General features: G+C 40.4%; 1 protein-coding gene and 1 long non-coding RNA gene across 3 annotated transcripts in view; one reads left to right on the forward strand and one right to left on the reverse strand.

The window, feature by feature from the left end:
• The first annotated feature begins 2,763 nt into the window (after positions 1–2,763).
• Positions 2,764–9,011, forward strand: LOC144288557 (uncharacterized). Its single transcript, XR_013356506.1, has 3 exons — positions 2,764–2,964; positions 3,168–3,341; positions 8,722–9,011. It is a non-coding gene; the product is annotated as an uncharacterized LOC144288557 (long non-coding RNA).
• Positions 9,012–12,450: 3,439 nt separating this feature from the next.
• The window catches only part of ZNF277 (zinc finger protein 277), a 109,047-nt gene continuing 97,695 nt past the window's right edge, over positions 12,451–23,802 (reverse strand). For both annotated transcript variants that reach the window (XM_077856139.1, XM_077856140.1), the window contains exons 9-12: positions 22,524–22,620; positions 20,496–20,538; positions 18,941–19,115; positions 12,451–17,185 (exon numbers count right to left, since the gene is read on the reverse strand). In XM_077856139.1, coding sequence (XP_077712265.1) covers positions 16,999–17,185; positions 18,941–19,115; positions 20,496–20,538; positions 22,524–22,620 — 502 coding nt within the window. In that variant the 3' untranslated portion in view covers positions 12,451–16,998. The remainder of the gene's footprint in view (positions 17,186–18,940; positions 19,116–20,495; positions 20,539–22,523; positions 22,621–23,802) is intronic.

Raw genomic sequence — 23,802 nt, forward strand, 5'->3', positions numbered from 1 at the left:
AAACCAGGTTTTGCACCCAGACTCCAAATACCATATACTCCACAATCATCTTGAACAGACTTCCCACTGAGGATTTGGATGACCTAAAAAGTTTCTGCACTTCTACTGTATAAGAAGTGAGGAGGAACCAGAAGGAATCAGCTACTTCTCACCAATACCTATTCTTCCTTTCTTTAATAATAGGACTCTGAGGGGAACCCTGGGTGGCTCAACGGTTCAGCACCTGCCTTTGGCCCGGGGCGTGATCCTGGAATCCGGGGATGGAGTCCCACGTGAGGCTCCCTGCATGGAGCCTGCTTCTCCCTCTGCCTGGGTCTCTGCCTCTCTCTCTCTTTCTCTATGTCTATCATGAATAAATAAATAAAATTTTTAAAATATTTTATTTATTTATTCATGAGACACACACAGAGAGGCAGAGACACAGGCAGAGGGAAAAGCAGGCCCCATGCAGGGAGCCCGACGTGGGACTCGATTCTGGGTCTCCAGGATCACACCCTGGGCTGAAGGCGGCGCCAAACCGCTGAGCCACCCGGGCTGCCCAATAAATAAAATTTTTAAAGAAAAAAAAATAATAGGACTCTGAGTTTTGGGTGGCGATGTGATGAATGCATGTCCCAGTAGACTTGTTAAGGGCGGCTTAGGCGACTAAATTCTGTCCAGTGGAGTGTCATTGGAAGTGACTTGTGCACTTCTCAGATGTGCACCGATAGAGAACACTCAGCTACTCTGTGGCTCTTCCCCTTCTTTCTCCCGACTTGGTTGGAAGCCCTGTGCAGGGATGGCCAAGCAGCCCTACACCCTGGAGCACCTCAAGACTGTGATGAGAGAGGCAAATAGAACCTGAGGTAAACCAATGTATCCTTTGGTCTCTTTGTTACAGCAGGATAGCCTAAATCCTATTGGTAGTAGGTTTGGGGAAGTTTCACTTGGAATTTTTGTATTTAGGAGAATGACGTTTTCAAACATTTACTTGAGAATAGAAAAATCACTTGCTGGTATTTTTTTTAACTTTCTTGGTAATTTTTAAGTTACACTTCCCCATCTAGTACCTTTTTACAAAGATGTTGGCACTGAGTTATGGAAATTAGGGCATATGCTTTGAATTTATTTTCTAGCAGTAATAATGAATGCTCATCTAGCTAAATTAGTTTTACCTTATTCTTAGGATCATCTGCGTTTATCTGTGGAGTACCTTGGTTGGAGTTGGGGATCAGGCCCCAGAACCCAGGACAGGGCCTAGCCAACTGGATCATCCATCCCGGCAGTGAGATGGCAGTCCACCTGGAAACAACCCCCCTGACAGCTCTGACAGACTGACGTTATACACGCTAGGATGGTTGATGTTCTTCACGGAAAAGGCCATGCTGGGATCATGAATAAGGCTCAGACCTTGTACATACTTGTGTTGACAGCAGCTCTCCAGTGAGGAGAGTTCAAGAGATGGTGCCTAAAATTCACTGCCCAGGTGTAAATTTCATGTGCTATTGGTCAGAGCTAACCTTAGGGAGGGCAACGTTTGGAGCAGTTCGTGTGAACAAAGACCTTAAAAGACTTTTTTTTAAAGGAAAATTTCAAACATATTCATAAGTAGAGAGATTAGTATGATGAGCGCCCATGTCTGTGAATGTTTTATGGAGATGAAGTCAAGTTAAAAAGAACATCAAGGGCACCTTTGAAGAGGAAAAGAATTTGAGAAAGAACAGACAAAGGAGGTCATGATAAAAGGGAGGAGTCCTGCTCAGACAAAGGCTTTTTGTAAGATGGATGACAAAAGAAATAGGGTGACAGCTCACCTTGCCCTGAAACACTTCAGATCCCTCCCACAGAGTTTGAGAATAAATCAATCATAACAAAATAGTTAATATTTATTTAACCTCTCCTACATGCTGAATATTGCTTCACAAACTTCTTAGGTAGCCCCATTTGTATTATTCCCATATTACACATGAGAAATTTGTGACTTTCAGAAGTTAAAGTTAACTTTCTCAAAGTCCAGTGGCTGATAAATATGGGCCAAGATTTGAAACCAGGACCTTTTGACTCAAGAGCCTCTACTCCTAACAATATGTCTGTGTTGAAGTCTGGTTCATGGGTTTTTGACCCAACATCACTTAGGGCACTTGTTAGAAAGGTAGATTTCTCATTCCCACCCTAGACCTAATGCATCAGAAACTATGGTGTATGAGGTCTAGGGATAGGCATCCGAAACCAGATTTTTCAGTCCATCCAAGTTTGAGAACTGTGGCTTACTGACATACTCTTGAGGTATAGTTTCCATCAGAGGTTCCCGGAACTTTTTTGATTCTATACCTTTATCTGTAAGATGTTTTAAAAGATATTTTCTCAGGATATTCTCATTCTTTCTCCAAATTATATACATTCTTTGTAAATTACTCTTTATGATTTAATATGTAGGTATTGTGGTTCTAGTGTATTATGTATACCGTAAGTAGACACAAATAAAAAATTTTAAATATCTCAAGTGCATGCCTTCTATCTCTCTTTTGAGAACACTGGTCTATAGTCAATGCAATGATGAATTTGTTATCCTATTTTATCATGCCATCTATATCAAGAATCATAAACAGGAATGAGCCATCAGACAACAATTATAAATCAGTATTTTTCACATAAAAAAAATACAGATTTCTGACTTCTTCTGAAAACAGTAGATTTGACACCTGGGCCTGAGTTTGTGATGTCATAACTGGCAGCAGAAAATGAGCAGGATCCCAGCAGTGAGTCCCTGGTGGGGAGGATGTGCTGGTGGACGTCTCCAGTCACTGCAGTGTCTCTGCCTTGCCCACCTCATTTGTATTAAACATGGACTTGGTGGACATTTTAGGCTTTGATGTCAGATCTACTGCCAAGACAGACTATTTGTTTACTGACTGTCTACTGACTGACAGTAGATCTGACAAGGATTTCTTATTCTATCCTAACATGGAGACAGTTTTCATCTTGGTATGTTGTATGCTGCCAGATAATTTTTACCTCCAACATTAACTTTTAAAACCAATCATATTAGCTTGATCCGTATGACTTTGCCATTTCTCAGGTCCCAAATGCTAGAAATAAAGGAATTTTACAGGGTTCACCTAATTGTAAATCTGCTTATTGATGCACCATGGTGAGAGTTGTTTTGTTTTGTTTTTTTTTCCTTTTAGAGAGAGAGAGAGAGAGAGAGGCAGAGACAGAAGCAGACTCCATGCAGGGATCCCGATGTGGGACTCAATCCTGGGACTCTGGGATCACGCCCTGGGCCAAAGGCAGATGTTCAACTGCTGAGCCACCCAGGCGTCCTGAGAGTTGGTTTTAATAACAACCTTTCCATGGCTGAGGTAATGAAATGCTGCTGAAAGAAAGACCTTGACTAATGAAGGTATTTAAAAAACGTGATTAACTGGGGCGCTACTGTGGCTCAGTTGGTTAAGCCTCCCACTCTTGACTTTGGCTCAAGTCACATTCTCAGGGTCATGATCTTAGAGTCATGATATGGAGCCTCACTTTGAGCCCCGCTCAAGAGTGTCTCTCGCTCTCTGTCCATCCCCTGCCTCTCTCCCTCTCTAAATAAATAAGTGAATGAATGAATGAATAAATAAATAAAATGATTAACATCGTCATTGGTTTCTTTTTTTAAAATTTTATTTATGATAGTCACACAGAGAGAGAGAGAGAGGGGCAGAGACACAGGCAGAGGAAGAAGCAGACTCCATGCAGCGGGAGCCCGACGTGGGATTCGATCCCGGGTCTCCAGGATGGCGCTCTGGGCCAAAGGCAGGCGCCAAACTGCTGCACCACCCGGGGATCCCCTAACATCGTCATTGGTTTCAAGGGAGATTTAAAATCACCATGTTGTCACTTTCTAAGGAAAAGAATAGTGTGCAAAAAGGAAAATTATCTTATATGTTATTAAGCCAGATTCTTTCCAGACCTGAAACCATTCATTCATTACAGAGTAGGGACATGATGAGGAAAAAAAAAAAAAAAAAAGAAAAAAAAGAAAGAGTCTTTAGTGCCTCAGAATGTCCTTGGTAAAATGCACTAAATTTCACTATGAAGTTTGTGTTGCTCCATTTGTAACTGGCCTACCACAAGGTTGTCTTGAGTCCTGCCTTTTTGGGGCACATTCGAAAAGAACACAGATCCAACTCCAGAAGCTTTGACAACAGGTTTTTACAGAGGAATTGTTTTTCCTAGTCATAATGAATTTTATTAGAAGGAATAATTGCCTCAAAAAAGAACTGATAAGGGATCCCTGGGTGGTGCAGCGGTTTGGCGCCTGCCTTTGGCCCAGGGCGCGATCCTGGAGACCCGGGATCGAATCCCATGTCGGGTTCCCTGCATGGAGCCTGCTTCTCCCTCTGCCTGTGTCTCTGCCTCTCTCTCTCTCTCTCTCTGTGACTATCATAAATAAATAAAAAATTTTTAAAAAAGTTAAAAAAAAGAACTGATAATGGTTAAAATTTCACACTCTACAATTTGTTAGAGAATAAAAAAAGATCAAGTTGTCTTGATAAAATTTATATCTGTAGATATTTATCTAGGGAAACTGGATTTGACAAAAACAATGTTCACAAAAGAAAAATTACAATGGCAGAAGTTATAATGGATACAATTTGATGGATGTATTAAATACTTTCGGGCAGCCCAGGTGGCTCAGTGGTTTAGCGCCACCTTCAGCCCAGGGCGCGATCCTGGGGACCCGGGATCAAGTCCCATATCAAGCTCCCTGCATGGAGCCTGCTTCTCCCTCTGCTTGTGTCTCTGCCTCTTTCTCTCTGTTTCTCTCATAAATAAATAAATTCAATCTTAAAAAAAATAAAATAAATACTTCCCATACAATCTACACAAAACAGAATTGAGTTCTTTGAAAATAAGTAAAATAAAAGTAAAAAATATTAGAGACAAATTTACAAGAAAGAATAAGAAACTGATCAAGGAATTAAACTAGCTTACTGGAATTCACTGCAGAAAATCTATTACATCTGCATTCATAGACATGGAGTCCAAGGGACCACTCAAAACATCATCCAACTGATGTCAGTGGTCAGGGGAGAGAAGGCCTAGTTCCCACTAGGGGGCAGCTTCCCAAACCCAGTGGAACTAGGGCATATGTGTAGAGGCAGCTTGGTTGATTCTGCTCAAACTCCATAGCCTACAACTTAGACAGCTATGGCTGGCACTACCTACCTTCCAGTCACCCACTCCAACTTCCTCTGATCTCCATTTAGATGAGGTGACTTCCCCAGATTGGGTTACCTGGCTCATACCTATTCCCTGTCTGGCAGGTGGTCTTCCGGGGGCCTACTTCCTACTGTTCCTTCAAGACTCAGACCTAGCCCCTCCTCATTGCCTCCCATGTAGCCTCCATCTCCCTGCAATCCAGACTTCGTCCCTCTGAATAAATTCCTACCAAAGTCACCAAAGACCTCTCTGTTGCCAAATCCAACAGAAACACTTAGATTGCCTTCTCTGTCCATCACTCCCTCATTCTGGTCACCATTTCTTCTCAACTTTCCACGACACACTGCACAATGAAGCTCCATGTGGCCAAGGGCAATGCCCATATCTGGATAAAGCTGTGGGCCATTATCAATCTCTACCCAGGCCAGCTGTGGGGAAATGAGGGCCTCAATCCTGAAGGAGGGAGTTGGAGTGTCCACCACATGCCTCAAATTCAGCAGGTCCGAAATAATAGGCATTTGGTCCTGACCATTCTACTTCCAAATTTTTCCTGATTTTGTTGGCCTAGTTCAAGTTTTCATCAGCTCCTGATAAAGATTGATGTGATCTCTTTCTTGGTTTGCTTGGCCTACTGTTAGTTCCTGCTTTATATAGCTTATTTTTTAAATGCTTTTCCCAGTTTTACTGAGAAACAGTTGACATACATCACTGTATAATTTTAAGGCATACAGCATTATGGTGTATTTTATATTTATAAAATTTATATTTATATAAATATTTATATAATTAAAAACAAAATTAATTTTTATATAACTAAAAACAAAATTAATATTTATATAAATATTTATATAATTAAAAATTAATATTTCTTTTAAAATTTATGTTTTGTGAAATGATTACCACAATAAGTTCAACTAGCACCCGTCATTTCATATAAATATACTAAAAATAAAAGGAAAGAAAAATTCTCCTTGTGTGAGAACTCTTAGGATTTACTCTCTTAACGGCCTATATATCATACAGCAGTGCTAACTATAGTTATTGTGTTGTACATCTCTAGTTATTTATTTTATAACTGGAAGTTTGTACCTTTTGACTACCTCCTTCCAACTTAAGACTATGCCTCTGGTAACCACAAGTCTGATCTCTTTATGAGTTTTAGATTCCACCTGTAAGTGATATCATACAGTGTTTGTCTTTCTCTGTCTGACTTATTCCACTTAGCATAATGCCTTCAAGGTCCATCCATGTTGTTGCAAATAGTAGGACTTCCTCTAAGCGCATTTGTGCCTCAATGATATTCCATTGTACGTATGTATTTATATACACCATAACTTCTTTATTCATTCATCCATTGCTGGACACTTAGGTTGTTTCCATGTCTTGGGTATTGTAAATAATGAGGCTATGAACATGGGAGTGCAGATACATTTTCAATTTAGTGTTTTTATTTCCTTTGGATATATGCCCAGACGTGGAATTGCTGGATCATATGGTAGGTCTCTTTTTATTTTTTAAAGATTTTATTTTATTTTAGGGGTGCCTGGGTGGTTCAGTCAGTTAAGTGGTTGTTTTCAGCTCAAGTCATGATCCAGGGTCCCTCCCTGCTCAGTGGAGAGTCTGCTTCTGCCTCTGCACCTCCCCCCCACACTCATGCACTGTTTCTGTCTTTCTCACTCTCTCAAATAAATAAATCTTTAATAAAATAAAATCTAAAAAAAAAAAAAGATTTTATTTATTTGTGAGAGAGCACGAGCAGGGGTAGGGGCAGAGGAAGAGGGAGAGAGAGAATCTCAAGCAGACTCCCCACTGAGTGTGGAGCCCAACACAGGGCTCAATTCCTTGACCTCAAGATTATGACCTGAGCCAAAAGCATGAGTTTGAACACCTAACTGACTGAGCCACCCTGGTGCTCCTTAAAGATCTTATTTTTAAGTAATCTCTGTATTTAATTTGGGGCTCGAGCTTACAATCCTGAGATCAAGAGTTACATGTTCCACTGACTGAGCCACCCGGGTGACCCTCTTTTTCATTTTTTACAGATCCTCCATCCTGTTTTCCATAGCAGTTGTACCAATTTATAGTCCCAACAGTGCACAAGGCTTTTTTTTTCCTCCACATCCATTATAGTATGTTATCTCTTATCTTTTTGATGATGGCATTCTAACAGGTGATATATTGGCATTATGAGGTGGTATCTCACTGTGGTTTTAATTTGCATTTCCCTAATGAATGCTGATGTTGAGCATCTTTTCATGTGCCTATTGACCTCCTTTGGAAAAATGTTCAAGACCTTTGCTCATTTTCAGCTTATTTTTTTAAAAGATTTCTTAATTTATTCATGAGAGAGAGAGAGAGAGAGAGAGAGGTAGAGACACAGGCAGAGGGAGAAGCAGGCTCCATGCAGGGAGCCCGATGCGGGACTCGATCTGGGGACTCCAGGATCACACCCTGGGCCGAAGGCAGGCACTAAATTGCTGAGCCACCCAGGGATCCCCTCAGCTTATTTTTAAAATATTTTTCTTATTGTGATAAAATATACATAATACAAAATAGATAATTTTGAACATTTAATCTAAAAAAAAATAAAAATATTTATTTATGGGCAGCCCAGGTGGCTCAGCGGTTTAGTGCCACCTTCAGGCCAGGGCGTGATCCTGGAGACCAGGGATCAAGTCCCACGTCGGGCTCCCTGCATGGAGCCTGCTTCTCCCTCTGCCTGTGTCTCTGCCTCTCTGTCTCTGTGTCTCTCATGAATTAATGAATAAAATATTAAAAAGATAAAATAAAAATATTTATTTATTCATGAAAGACAGAGAGAGGCAGAGACATAGTCAGAGGGAGAAGCAGGTCCCCTCAGGAAGCCTAATGTGGGACTCGATTCCTGAACTCTAGGATCATGCCCTGAGCCAAAAGCAGGGCTTAACTGCTGAGCCATCCAGGCATCCCCGAACATTTTTTTATTTTTATTTTTTTATTTTTTCTATTTTTTAAAATTTATGATACACACACACACACACACACACACACACACACACACACAGAGGCAGAGACACAGGCAGAGGGAGAAGCAGGCTCCATGCACTGGGAGCCCGACGTGGGATTTGATCCCGGGTCTCCAGGATCGCGCCCTGGGCCAAAGGCAGGCGCCAAACCGCTGCACCACCCAGGGATCCCCATCCCTGAACATTTTAAAATAAATAATTCAGTGGCATTAATTAAATTTACAATGTTGGGGGTGACTGGGTGGCTCAGTCGGTTAAGTTTGACTCTTGATTTCGGTTCAGGTCATAATCTTGGGGTGGTGAGATCAAGCCCCACATGGGGCTCTGCACCAGGCATGAAGCCTGCTTAGGATTCTCTCTTCCTCTGCTCTTCCCCAACACCCCTTTAAAAAAATTCACAATGTTGTGCAATTATCACCATTATCTATTTCTAGAACTTTGTCGTTATCTAAACAGAAACTCTGTAATCACCTAACAGTAACTCTCCATTTCCCCTTTTCCCTGGGAACCCGATTTTTTGTTTCCCCAGGAACATTTTTAGGGAAGACACCAGTACACCATGTGTTGCTGTCCGTGAATATATCTTCAAAGTTCTCTTCACCCTCCCTCCAGTGCTGAAGAGCCTGTCCTCTCTCTGAGCCCTGCAATCTCTCTCCAGTCTTCTCCTGACTTGCTGCTCTCTGGATCTCTTACCTTCTCATGTGCTATTGCACCAGCTTCCTGCAGGCCTTCTAGATCCCACAGAGCCGGCAGTAAGGTGCAGTCCAGCTTTTGTCTCATGGCAAGCAGCCTCTTGGCATTCTTGGGAATAAAATTCTCCATCCTAACCCCAGAAAAATGTGATGTCCCCATACATTTATAATTTTCTCCTCAGAGGCAAGCGTGGGGAGAAACCAAATGCATGTTGGCTTGTGGCACCAAGACTATTTCCAACTCATAGCCTGACCTTCCCCCAGTTCTTTTCTCATGGGGTTGCTGAAAGTGAAACTGCACTGGCAGTCACCAAGATAGCGTAGGACTCTGAAGTGGAAGGGACCAGCATGTGATGGTGAAGCTGAGGCCTGGATAACAAGAAGACAGTCATGTAAAGAGTCCACACAAGAATATACAGACAGAACATGTGCAAAAAAGCTGAGGTGGGAAGAAGTGTTGCCTATTGGAGGAGGCCTGGTTGCCTGAAGGTGGTGGGCATGCAGGAGAGTGGCCAGGTCCAAATCATGAGGGTTTTGGGTGTGATGTAAGAAGTTTACACTTGATTCCACGTTCAACGGGAAGCCATGTGTATAAGCTCAGACACTTTCACTGTATGTAATAGAAAACCCAGCTTAAGCAGTTTAAGCAATAGAGGGAATTTATTGACCCGAATACCTGAAAAGTCCAGAGGAGGATGGTCTTGAGGTGAGGACTCTGGTTTCATTTTAATTTGCCATTCCTCATCTTGCCATCTTGTCTTGGCCTACTTTCTCCCAAGATGGCAAGATGGTTTGGGCTGCAACCAGGGTACCTGTTTCTTTTTTTGCAAGGAGAGGGAGAGTCTAGCTTCTGTAGGCCAATTAACAGAATCCCCCACCTTCACTGGGTTTGGATCAGCCTGGACCAGTCACAGTGGGCGTATCTCTACACACCTCAATACCTGCAGTGAAGCTCTAACTCTAGTCAGGATTCCCTCCTTCCTGACGCTAGGGCTGGGGTCAATCCCAAATGGCATGTGGATACTTAGTGAGGGTGGAGTGGTCCTCCCAAAACAATTTGGAAACAATTAGGAAAGAAAAGGGAAGTGGATGCTGGGCAAGTAACTCCAAAATTCATTGTACCATGGAAGCATTGTTAAAAATCACTCTAGCTGCTATGAGGGCAGACTGGAGGAGCCAGGAAGGAAGGAGGAAGGCTAACTACTAGACTGTTGCAGTGGTTCAGTCCAGGGTGATGGTGGTACAGACGGAGATGCATTTCGGGGATAGAATTGACTGGACCTAGTGATGGATTGGATGATGGAGGAGGTAGTTGTGTCCAGATTCTAAGAAGTCTCAAGTGACAGGCTTTGGATATTATCTTTGTAGACAATGATGGAGGTTTTGGAATGAGTTGCCTTTTGCGAGAGTAGGAGATTAAGAATTTTTGGTTTTGGATGTCTTTCCATTTTTCTTTTTTAGTTTTTACAATTTACCACAGCATATTCTTTTGCTTTTCTACTGTTTTCCAAGTGATGAAAACACCAAAATGAAAGCCTATGATTTCATTAGCTTGATTTACTGCTCACCCTGTATCCAAGTCAACTGACTGAAATTATCTTCAAAAAATCCTGTTTTCTGTAGCCTAATTTTATAAGCCCACAAGAACTCAGCATCACTTGAATCTTACAACACTTTGAAATTAATATTAACTTAGCTGAATGTTTTCAGTTTGAATTAATATGCTTGCAATGTCATTCAATCTTGCAAATTGCTATTATCAGGAAGTGAGCATGTTTTAGCTTTTCAAAGTATCAATTATGAGGCATAAGAGTTCAACTGCAGCTCCTGGTTTAATCCTCTAGCTATCCATCATCTAAAGCTTATTGAAAGAGTTGAATTAAACTTCAAGGATGTAGGGTGGCTATTTTTTACAGACCAGGTAAACAATAGCTGCAGTTTGATGCCCTTGATGGAAGTGGACTGGTGTGTTAATTCTGCATATGAAGTCAGCAAAGCATTACATTTTAAAGGATCTAGTCTTGTTCTGATTCAAATTTAAGTCTGTCCTTTCAAAAAGAATTGCTATTCCTCCATTCTGTAAAGAAGTTCGGGACTTGGCTTTATTTCATTTTAAGTTCCCATATATTATTTTGTCATTAAAATACAAAATACTTGGTGGGGCTTTTTTCTTTTGGACAAGTCCCCATCTCTGTTTCTCAGTTTTCTTATCATTTCTTTACTCTTAATGAGGATAAAAATTCCTGACTAGATAGCTCATAACACTGTTTTGCGGGGCAGGTCAGATGATACAAGGAAAAGTTGTGAGGCTTGCTAAATTCTACATAAAACATTGCTTTTATGGTCACACAACATCTATAGTTGTAGCAGTTACTGTTAGTGTCTTTTTGCACTACTGCTTCCTCAGTCTGTGTAAAGGCACTAGATCTGTGCAAGGCAGGCTGGGAGTGCCAGGCAATTTATACTGTGGGAACAGTCCTAGATCCATGACCATTGGGGGTTGGTGGATGAATATCCCATTTTTTTTTTGCCCTTTGGTGGCAGAATTGGGTGGAGGGCCACACTATGTGTGCTATGCAATCCCCTACAAGTCCTCGGAAAGGTTGAGGTTCAATTCCCACAGCAGTAATTCTTCATTAGTGCACACTTTTGCATTCCTTCCATTTCATTTTTTACATTTTCTGAGTTTACCTGTGAAATAAATGATCTGCACTCAAGTTATCTTCAGGTCCATTTTTTTTTTTTGAAGATTTTATTTATTCATGAGAGAGAGAGAGAGAGAGAGAGAGAGAGAGAGAGAGAGAGAGAGGCACAGACACAGGAAGAGGGAGAAGCAGGCTCCATGCAGGGAGCCTGATGTGGGACTCAATTCGGGGTCTCCAGGATCACACCCTGGGCTGAGGGTGGTGCTAAACTGCTGAGTCATCCGGGCTGCCCTTCAGGTACATTTTTCGTGGAACTCAACCTAAGACCCTAGTTCTAATGGTCTTTCAAAAAGTATACGTGCAGCTAGCTCACCAAGGATAACCTAGAATTCTCTGGCTTTATTGCCCAGCCTTAGTCCTGGATTGGAACTAAGTCTGTTTTGCCTCCTGACCAGCAGGGCTTAAGAGTATTTCCCAGTAACTCTCCAAGAAGTGGTTTCCTACTAATCCTGATTGTACCTACCATCCCCTGATACTGTGTACCTTTTAGGGGGACAGGTGATACATGAGTCAAGCAGACAGAGAGGAAATATAACCTTTACTGCTAATAAAGATGCCATTGGAGAGCATGGCATATAGTTGTGAGCACTAACGATGAACCCCAAAGTCAGGCGGGTTTATCCAGTCACAGACAGTGGTGGGTAACCACAGGCCTCCAACGTCACAGGCAGAGCCTGCCACTCTAAAGTTTGCAGAATGGAGGAGGAGAACAGGATGTGCTCTCTCTGTAGACAGATCCAAAAGAGAAAAAGGGGTGCGGGGAGGGAGGGGTTGAGTCATAGATGCCTAGTTCCTGTTCTAGTCAAAATTCATTCTCCTTGTTCATAGCAGTAACAGGAGAGCAGAAAGAAACCAAGCAAGTTATTGTTAAGAATTCCTTTTATTATGGAAACATGATGCTAGGGAAAGGGGTTTCCCCTTTCCAATACTCCCAGGGTTTTTGTTCTCATAGCTCATTGGGCTTAACCATTAAGCTCAAGGCCAACCAAGAGTGTGATCTTCTCCTTGGTAGAAGATCAGCAATCTATCCTGACAGTGCTGCTCCCACCATGAGCATATCCCCCTACTCTTCCCATCCGAATGGTTGAAAGAGAATAGCTATTGCCCTCACAAGGTAATTCAGTGAATGAAATAATTCCAGGGCCATGCTGAATCCCAGCTGAAAGTTTCTCATTTCACTCTGCAGTCCTAATTATGTCTAACTATGTTGTTTGGTCAGTCTATCAGAGAAGCTCTGAAAAGAGATTATGACGATATAAAGATACTTCCATAGAAAAAAAGTCAAATATTGATGTCCCCCGATTTAAATATGACCCCTCTACCATTGTGAATTTCCCAGGGAGAAAAAGTTAAAAGATTAGATTCTCTTATATGCTTGGGTTAAACTCATCCTTCTGATTGTGCTTGTTCTGAATTAGATGGGTTCTTCACGCCTTGGATAGCACTGTGGTTCTTTCAGCAACTTGGACAGGGTCTCACGAGAACCACTGGTGTGGCTTTTATCAGAATCTCAAAAGTTAAATTATACACCAAATTTCTGGCATACCTCACTTTTTAAAGGATTTTTTGAAAAGATTTATTTTAGAGAGAGTGAAAACTGAGGGAGGGGCAGAGGAGTAAGGGAGAGAGAGAATCTCAAGCAGTCTCTGTGCTAAGCGTGAAGCCTGACTTGGGGTTTGATCTCACAACCCCGAGATCACGACTTGAGTGGAAACTATGAGTTGGACGTTTAACCGAATGCACCACACCCAGGTGCCCCTGGTATACCTCAGTTTTAAAAGAGTATCATCAAAATTCTTAACACCAACATACTTAAACAGAAGAAAACAAATCAATACCAAGATCTTCAAGTAATTACCAAGATAAAATGATGCTCCCAGAACACTGCACCTTCCATAACAGAGACTCAGTGGTATCCTGATTTCAGCTTCACCAGGATGCTCAAGTCCCTGACCTGTAAACTTAAACTTGATTGGGAGGAGTGTCCTCCAAGAGGTTAGCACTGGCAACATGCTTTAACCATTTCTGTGGGAAGAATCAACTGTTATTTCTCTCAGGGTGACATACGGGACTGTAGGAGATCAGAATATGTCACCCCAATCTTTGCCACTCTGGCATAAGGATTATTTTGAGCCGAAGGCAACTGAGAAAAAGTAGGCATAGGATGACCTCTCTGTGGTATCCTATCTACCTGAAAACAAGATCCTAAATTTCCTTATGAAGGTATCTCCCCCCTCTTTCAACATCCCCTACTTTCCATATCAGGAAGGGAACAAACAACCTTATCACCAGAGATGAGATGGCACCTCCACCATTTAATAATCCCTTGAGTAGAGTACTTTCATCTGACTGATCCTCCCCTTTCAAACTGTCCAGCCTTTTGGGGTACACTTGGCATCAGTGTCCCAGCCTTTAATGAGGACTTCCCAATAGTTTTTGGCAAGTAGTCTCTATTCTCTGTGTAGCTCTAAGAGAGTACTTTCCAGTAGTGGTCTATATTCTTGCTCCCTCTGAGAGTCAGCACAGTTGGCTGAAATTTTGCTTCTATTCTTGTTTGATTTTTTTGGGACCAAGTTATTATTTCTGAGCTAAAAAACAACAACAACAACAACAACAAAAAAAAACAAAAAAAACCCAAACCTCCAAAACATCTACTCAATTTAAAAATAACCTCTTACATGAATTAAACCTAAGTACATCATCTTTTCCCTTTTATCTGTCCTTCAATTTCATTTTTCCTCTTATATCCATCTGATCTGTTCTCTAAGATCTCAACTTTATCTCCAAAAAAATCTTTCTCCTTCACAAGCTTAATTATTCTTAATTTTGTTCTCATTCCTTCATTGTTCTTGTTCTAAAACTGAAGTACATTCTAGAAACATTCTAAACATTCCCTGATTTCCTGAACAAATCTGATTCCTAGACACACAAGGTTCTAGGTTTAGGACTAACTATCTTCTTAATCTTTTAGAATAATTTAATGCAATTGTATCTTTAACTTAGGCATTTTCCATTATAGTAAGGCTTCTATGTCTTTGCTTTTTTCTATCTCTCTTTTTTAAGATTTATTTTTTTTAGAGTGGGAAAGGGGCAGAGGGAGAGAGTCCCAAGCAGACTCCCTGCTGAGAACAGAGCCTGCAGTGGGGCTCAATCTCACGAATCTGAGATCCTGACCTGAGCCAAAACCAAGAGGTGGATGTTCAACTGACTGAGCTACCCAGGTGCTCCTTCACTGCTTGTTTTTTTAATAAAAAACTGGTGTGGATATCTGCAAACCTGGAGGCTTAGAAATCTAAAGCCATGGTCAGAGCCTATTAAATTCACAAATCCAGTAAATTCTGGATCACATGGTGGGAGATTACTCTTGGGACTCTTGACAGGCCATATGACTTCAAGATTAGTCTTTGGGTACTGCCTACATAGGCTGGTATCAACAGTTGAAAACTAGAACTTCAAACTACAGTTCTCTACAGTACACATGCTGTGTAAAGACTGACTGTAAAAGAAATGAGAGAATGAAAATATCATCATTTTGAAGACACTAGAAAAAATAATAGATAACAATTACAATGAACACTAAACTAGTTAGATAAAAGACTGATGGAGAACTTTATAATGGTGCATGGACTGATACCTGAATGGACTATTAGCTCTAAAATCTCTAAAACTGGCACATGGGGTATTATATGCCTGATATGATGCAACAACAACAGTACTTATAGATTATTCTTGCAAAAAAAATTGTTTGAACACAAATTTACTGGAATTTCTTACATCTACCAGTATGCAGGGAAAATGGGTGATAGAGGAACACGTTACATGATACAAAGAACATATGATCATCCAAATTCAGAAAGGGAGAGAAATGGCTCAGTTTCTTTAACAAAAAAGTGCCATTTCAAAAGGAACGGAACAGGAACTGTATAGATTAAAAGACCCTTAAGAACCATGCCAACCAAATGCAATATATGGATCTCACCTGGGACCTGATTTAAACAAACCAACCATAAAAGCATTTAAGACTTACAGAAAAGTTGCCGTAGTACCAAGAATTGCTATATAACCTTCACCTAACCAAATGTTAACAATATACTACATTCACTTTAGCATTTTCTCTCTACATATTCACATTGTTTTTTTGAGAGTAAGTTGCAGCCAAAATGCTCTTTACCCCGAATTTTCACTGTGTATTAACTAAAGACAAGGACATTCTCATATATAACCACAGTACAATTATCAAAATATGGAAATTAATACCAATTAACATTAGCTACAGACCTTATTTAAAGTGTACCATTTGTCCCACTAGATCTTTTACAGGAAAAAAACTTTTTTTTTCTTGGTCCAGAATCCAATCCAGTATAACATGTAGTCGTATCTCTAAAGTTTTCTTTAATCTGGAATAGTATTTCAGTCTTTGTTTTTCATGACCTGGACTTTTAAAGAATAAAGGCTGATTATTTTGTAGACTGTCCCTCAACTTGGGTTTGACTACTATCTCTTTGTTATATTTACATTATGCATTTTTTGAAGAATTCCTCAAGCATGATGCTTTCTCTTCCTCAGTGCATCTAATCAGGAAACATACAATATTTTTCCTATAACCGATATTACTCAAAAGGACATTTTTGAGACAACTAGGGAAAACTGAAAACATAAGATATTAAGAAGTTATTGTTAATTTTGTTAGATGTCATAATGGTATGTGTTTGTTTTTTAAAAATGGCATTGATCTGTTAGTGATATATGCATTGCAGAAGACAAGAGGCTTGATGTCCAGTTATAGGGAGTTTGGTTACATTAGGCAGAAAGCAGTAATAATAATAGAGTCAGATCTTGACTTTTCTGAAATAGTTTCCAATTTGTACATTCTCCAGGTCTTTGACCATTTTTCCTTTCTTTTGGTCACTACTTCTACAGTTTACACAAATAGTCAAATTTTGTGACTTGCTGGATGAAGAAAGAGTGTGGGAGAGGAAATTGAAATTACTGGCTGAAATTAACTTTATAAATAATTTGAACATTTCATTTCTTTGTGATTTGTATGTCTTCCTTATTTAAAAACTTTTTTTGGGGGGGATAATCTCGTCATCCAACATGGGGCTCAAGCTCATACCTGGAGATTGAGAGTCACATGCTCAACCACTTGAGCCAGCCAGGTACCCTGCAGGTCCTTCTTATTACAGATAATCAATCAAGTATAATGAAATGAGATCACTTATAATGATCATATAGTAGAGTTTTACAGCCAAAAATACAAAAAGTCCTCAGGTTATTTTTTGAAAAGTATTTTTAAAAAAATTTGTTTCACCAAGGACTAACCCTTTGCTGATGTCCAAATTTAAACTATTTTTCTGAGTTTGTCTCATAAGAGAAAAACATGAAAAGTTGCTTCTGTGGTATTTTCTTCTAGTTTTTCAAGCCCTCATGTAGTAGCAACTGGTTCAAAATACTGCTTTGTTTCAAAGCATGCAGTTTAGATGTATCTTCACTGATGATGGTAATATTTCCATTTTGTTCCTGAGCCGTCAGGTCACTTTCACTATCAGACAGTGTACACAGTAGAGTGTCGTTTTCATAGGTTGGAAAATAATACCTGAAAACAACCACAGATACAGTGAATAATCAAACTATAAAATATCCAGAAAAGTTTCTAGCAGTTGAACATACACATTAATTCTGCTAAGTTTCTTTGCCCACAATTCCAACAGCATTTTGCGAAGGTGGTATGGGTGTCAACTTTGGAATTACTTTTACTTTAACCTTTACTGGCTGATGTCAATCTCACTAGCATCCTTGCTAGCTGCCCATTCAGCCTATACTTGATGTACCCATAAAACTCACAATCTGGGAATGCCTGGGTGGCTCAGTGGTTGAGCCTTTGGCTCAGGGCGTGATCCTCGAGTCCCAGGATTGAGTCCCACCTCAGGCTCCCTCCAAGGAGCCTGCTTCTCCCTCTGCCTGTGTCTCTGCCTCTCTCTCTCTCTCTCTGTGTCTCTCATGAATAAATAAAAATCTTTAAAAAATTTGTTTAAGTACTATTATAGATTAGGCTCGATGCCCTTTGAAGAACACATCCCCACTGTAGGATTTCTTTTTCCTGATAAAACACAGAGTGTATCATACTTTTTATAGGCTATATTTATTGTTCCAATATAGCTACAAAGTAATTTTTGTTATTTCTGTGTAGGTACGGATCAGTGGACCAACTGCCTAACATTTATAAAATGCTAAGATGCAAAATATATACCAAAAGCTCTAATAGTTGTGCTTTGACATAGTAATTTTATTTCTAGGAGTTTATTTAAATGAAAAATTGGGTAAGTGTGCAATAAGATAGGCATAGGGATACTCATTGTATTACTATTCATAAGAGTAAAATGCAAGAAACAAACCTCAGTATCTAGCAAATTAGGGTATATCTACTGAATGGCATATTTGGCAATCATTAAAAATAATGCAACTGATATGTATTGATATAGAAAAATGCTTACAATATTGTTAATAAACTATAATGAAAAAAATCTATACCTCATCTTTATCTTCATGCCACAATATCTGAGAGTTAGTGACACATATAAAAGGGGGATTCCTTTATTTATTTATTTATTTATTTATTTATTTTTTATTTTTTTATTTTTTAAATTTTTATTTATTTATGATAGTCACACAGAGAGAGAGAGGCAGAGACACAGGCAGAGGGAGAAGCAGGCTCCATGCACCGGGAGCCCGACATGGGGTTCGATCCTGGGTCTCCAGGATCGTGCCCTGGGCCAAAGGCAGGCGCCAAACCGCTGCGCCACCCAGGGATCCCCCTTTTTTTATTTAAAGATTTTATTTATTTATTCATGAGAGACAGAGAGAGAGAGAGGCAGAGACACAGGCAGAGGGAGAAGCAGGCTCCATGCAGGGAGCCCGATGTGGGACTCGATCCTGGGTCTCCAGGATCACACCCTGGGCTGAAGGTGGCGCTAAACCGCTGGGCTACCCAGGGATCCCAAAAGGGGGATTCCTTTAAAAATAAGGTTTTTGGGATCCCTGGGTGGCTCAGTGGTTTAGCACCTGCCTTTGGCCCAGGGCGCAATCCTGGAGTCCCGGGATTGAGTCCCACATCGGGGTCCCTGCATGGAGCCTGCTTCTCCCTGTGCCTGCGTCTCTGCCTTTCTCTCTCTCTCTCTCTCTCTCATGAATAAATAAGTAAAATCTTAAAAAAAAAAGTTTTCTAAGATTTTTGCTTTTTTAAAAAAAATAAACACATATTTCTCTTTTATTTAAGTTTGGAGAAATTGAATAAAGGAACAAGTAAGGGATATAGAGTAAAGAAGTATATGTGTGGTTGAGTAGCACTCACTCTGGTTGATCCCAGGTCTTTCTTTCAGGAAGCAGTGATGTATGTTTAGCTTCTTCCATATGAGTCCTTAACTCTGCTTTGGATTTGAATTTCACATGGCAGCCATAACATCTACATTGGTGAATTTGTCTCCGAATGAAATTGACCAGTTTCACTTGCTGGTAGAAATTTAATCCTGAAAACAACAGTTTATACAATCTTTAGAATCAGTCAGACTCATTTTTGCACTGTTATGATTTTTTAAAGGAGCCACTTCTCTTTCTCTTTTAAAAAAGATTTTATTGGGATCCCTGGGTGGCGCAGCGGTTTGGCGCCTGCCTTTGGCCCAGGGCGCGATCCTGGAGACCCGGGATCGAATCCCACGACGGGCTCCCAGTGCATGGAGCCTGCTTCCCCCTCTGCCTGTGTCTCTGCCCCTCTCTCTCTCTCTCTGTGACTATCATAAATAAAAAGAAAAAAAAAAGATTTTATTTATTTGAAAGAGGGGGGAAAGAGAAAAGAGAGAGAGAGAGAGAGAGAGACATGAGCAGGGAGAGGGCAGAAGATGGACAAGCAGAGTCTACACTGAGTGTGGAGCCCAAGGCAGGGCTCAATCCCAGGACGCTGAAATCATGATCTGAGCCAAAGGCAGACAATTAGCCAATTGAACCACCCAAGTGCCTGAGTCACTTCTCTTTATTAACCAACCTGAAGAGGCAGTCTGATTACAAAGCATAATAATAGATACCAAACTGTAACAGCCAATACTTTTATAGGGCTTATGTGCTAGGCACTGTTCTAATCAGTTTCCATGTATTAATACGTTTAGCTTTTGCAGAACATAGGTAGTATTATCATAGCCATGTATTAGGAAACTGCCCAAGGTTGAATAGCCAGTGGGTGGGTAGAACCAGCATTTGACGTACATACATGTCTGTAAGAAGAGCAAAGAAAAGTAACACATACCAGAGTCTAGGAAAGCAGTCAGTGAACTGAGGAATGGGAAGTAGGCTTTCTACTGTCTTTGATCCATTAGCGAGTCAGTAATTTACATCTTCATGCCCCTAATCTTTCCATCATAGGGATACTGAGAATGATGCACCTGGGTACATCTGTGATAAATAAATAATCCAGCTACACTGCCAAGCAGTACAGTAGGTGTTTTATATACATTATCTACTCCCTGTCACATTCTGTTGACCTGAGGCCTTATGTCACACAGCCAGTAAGTGCTGGAGCTGGAATATGAACTCTAGTCTGACATCAAAATCCATGGTCTTTCCATTAGCCCCTTCCACCTTATTTATGATGGATACTAACCGGTAGCTTGTATTTTATTTGAAGCATTCATATATGTAGGAAAGAAGAAAGACCATATGAAATAAAAAACCGTACTTGAATATTACAGTTCAAAATGGTTGTGAATCACCGCTTCAGGCGGTCCCATTGAGACCATCTGTGGAGAGACACATTTTGGCTGTGCACCCTCCCATCACGACACCGAACACAGGCATCGCTTACAGGATGGTGTATAAAAATGCCACATCATGGAAAACAACTTCTGAATCAAACTTACCAAGTTCTGACTTTATTTTGAGGAGATCAAACTCGTGAGCATCCTAAAAAAAGGAATGAATATCTGTGAGCATATAAATTATTTAATCTTTCAGGCTGAAGTTATAAACAGACGGCTTATTCATAGGAGTTTGAACACTGTTGAAACTCGTCTCAGTTCATCATGTTCTGCTTTTGAAGTATTCGAAATATAACTACTTCCCCCCACCACATCCAACTACTTTTTAAAGCACAGTCCAAACAAGTCATGCCAATCAGTTAAAACATTTTAATTATTCACAGTTTGTATCTACAGTTTTCACAATTTACTGTGTATGCATTCTGCAGTCTGACAAAAGTGTCCTCAGTCTCTAGTAAGATGTGGCCCTACTTACTATACTGTGCGCCTGGACTAGAATTATGGATATAGGTCCTTTGCTACACAAGCACATAGGTAATTTTACAAATCTGCTTTTCGTTTTATGCTGTCAAATATACGGTTTAATGCAAATTTCTCCTCACTGATATCTTATCATAAATTACATTTCTTTTGATTTTTACAATGCAGACTTATTCTGCTCTATTCTTGTAATCGTCCAACTGGGTAAATGTTTGAACTTAAAAGCTTACAGAGAATAAAGACCATCCAACTCCCTATGAAGGCATTAGTGTAACATCAGAGGCAGGATAATTAGGAATTCCATGATAGTTCATGATTGAAAGCTACTGAGTAGAGGCCGAGGACACAGGTCAAGGATGTTGCAAAGGGAATTCCTACACAGGGTAGGGGGTACTAAGACTCCTTTCAATTCAAAGATATTAGGATATTATGAACTAAATTTAAATACTGGTAACTATACCCACATACTATTAGCAACCTGTTTCAGAAAAAAAGACTGCTTTCGGAGGGGTAAATGCTCATGGCCTTTTAAACACCTTCTAGTTTTTTTATTTCATGGAACTAGGAACAGTGTTTCTGAATGAGAGTGGGGAGAAGGTGGGTGAAATAGGACAGTCTATATGATGGTTGGCAGAGATGGCTGGGGGAGGGTAGGGACAGCATATTAGAATCATCCAGTATAATATTCCTTATATTCAAATCACCCCTCTACCCTCAAGCTGCGATACTGTCAAGACTCATTAGATGTTCCCCCTTTCCACCTCCACTGTCCAGCTGAGGATCAGAGATATTGGTAATGTGTCATCTTTCAGATATACTGGGGTAAAAAGAAGATTTTGTTTCAAGCTTCATTATAATATAAAAATGGCATCCACAGAAGGGAACACACAAATTGGAAATGCCCTCAAATATCTTCCCTCCAAATCCTTGTGACTGAAGGAGCTTGCACAGCCACACTCTGTACTCTCTCTGCCCACCCCCCTACCCCCATGCTCTACTATTCCATTTCCATCAAGGGCTTTGTAAATGGAAGTTTCTCCCTTCCTGCTTTCTTCATTCACCAGCACAGAAAGCAGTGGAAAAAGACTCGGAACCTGTCCATATCTTGAGTACTGTTAATCATGGTTATAGGACCCACATTCTAAGCTAGAATTATCTTATGAACATCTAGAGGTAGGATGGCATCAGTGGTCTGTGAAATCCCACCCTAACAGTTCACACTCATCCAGGGCAATGTACTAAATTGCCCTGAGTTCTGGTTCTTCTTGATGGTTCTGACCTGTCTCTTCTGCTTTGCTTATAGCACTTAAAAGAAACAAAAAAAATTATTCATTTATTTATTTGACAGAGAGAGTGAGGGAGGGAGTGAGCGCAGGGGGAGGGTCCGAGGGAGAGAATCTTTCAAGCAGATTCCACGCTGAGCAAGGAGCCCAACTTGGGGGCTCTATCTCATAAATCTGAGACCGTGACAGGAGCTAAAACCAAGAATTGGATGCTTAACTGCCTAAGCCACCCAGGCACTCTGCTTACAACACTTTTAGGAATAGGATAGTGACAGAAATTTCATATATATATGCTGTAAGATTACAATCATGATCAGCTTTCCCCTGTCAGAACAAAACAAAATTCAAATGAATAAAAGTATCTCACCTCCATGTGGACACATAATTTCTCAATTGTTTCTGCTTGCTTTTCACAAAATAGGCAGACAGCAGAGTCAGGGTGTTCTTCCCAATCAGACCAATCACTGTGTTAAAAAGAAAACAGCAAATAGGGAGATTCCCCTCATTAAAAGGGTGTACTACACAGTCACTTGGTATTACTTCCTCCTCCCCGGGAAACCCTGCCAATCTCTTTCAACTCTGATATTTTTGTAAAGACTGTCACATCATATTATGACTCCTTGATATAGCTTTTGAAATTCAAAGCAGCACCATGAAATTAATATAAATAGCGAACAGGTGCTGCTCCATTTTCTTCTATTTGCTTCTCTTCTGAGCAACTATTTCACTACAGAATCAGTATAATGCTTTTCTGAGACAACTAGGTTTAATTTGCAAAAGAGGCATATCAGTAGATGTGATGCTGTCTCTCATTAGCCACAACCACTAAGTACGCATGCTGTGAGGTGCAATGCTGGGAGTGTGTCTCTCTCTGCATGACAAATGGTGTGTTTTAAAAAGGCAAACCGTACATCCTTCATGTGAGAAATACTGATCATTTTAAATGGGCAAGTGTTAAATCTGGTGGTAGACAGAGAAGTCAAAAAACATACAGAACTCATGTTACTAATCCTGCCTACCCCCCACACCCTGCATTTATTTTTGAGACACTGCCAACTTCTTGTCATTCCTAAGCCTGGAAAATTGAAATCCCAAGAGAGGAAAAAAGGCTAAATAGCTTTGAAGGAAAAGAGAATGAATAGCAGGGAATCCTTTTAGTTGAAAAGAACACTTCTCAAGCTTGTAATTCCAAGGAAAGAAGCTGCGAATGTTTTAACTAGGTCAATGGGATGCACATGGAACAAGGTTAACTTGAATTCCGTTATATTCTCTATTTCAATGACAAGCAGCGTGGAGAAGCCAAAAGTCGTATCACTTCAAGGTCTGGGTACCAACCAACTGAGCAAAACACCAATGGAATGTATTTTTCTCTAAATTATATTTTATCTGTGTTTTTAATTAACAGTTTAAAAATTATTTTATTTAAAAAAAGATTAATTTGAAAGAGAGCACGAGAAAGTGAGAGGCAGCATAAGCGAGGGAGAGGGCGTGGGAGGGACTGAGGGAAACAGAGAAGCAGATGCCCTACTCAGCAGGGAGCCCGACATGGGGCTCAATCCCAGGACCCCAGGATCATGATCTGAGCCAAAGGCAGATGCCTAACTGTCTGACCCATCCAGGACTCCAGGATCCTAAATTTAAAAAAT

Source organism: Canis aureus, chromosome 18, assembly GCF_053574225.1.
Source record: "Canis aureus isolate CA01 chromosome 18, VMU_Caureus_v.1.0, whole genome shotgun sequence".
Lineage (NCBI taxonomy): Eukaryota > Metazoa > Chordata > Mammalia > Carnivora > Canidae > Canis > Canis aureus.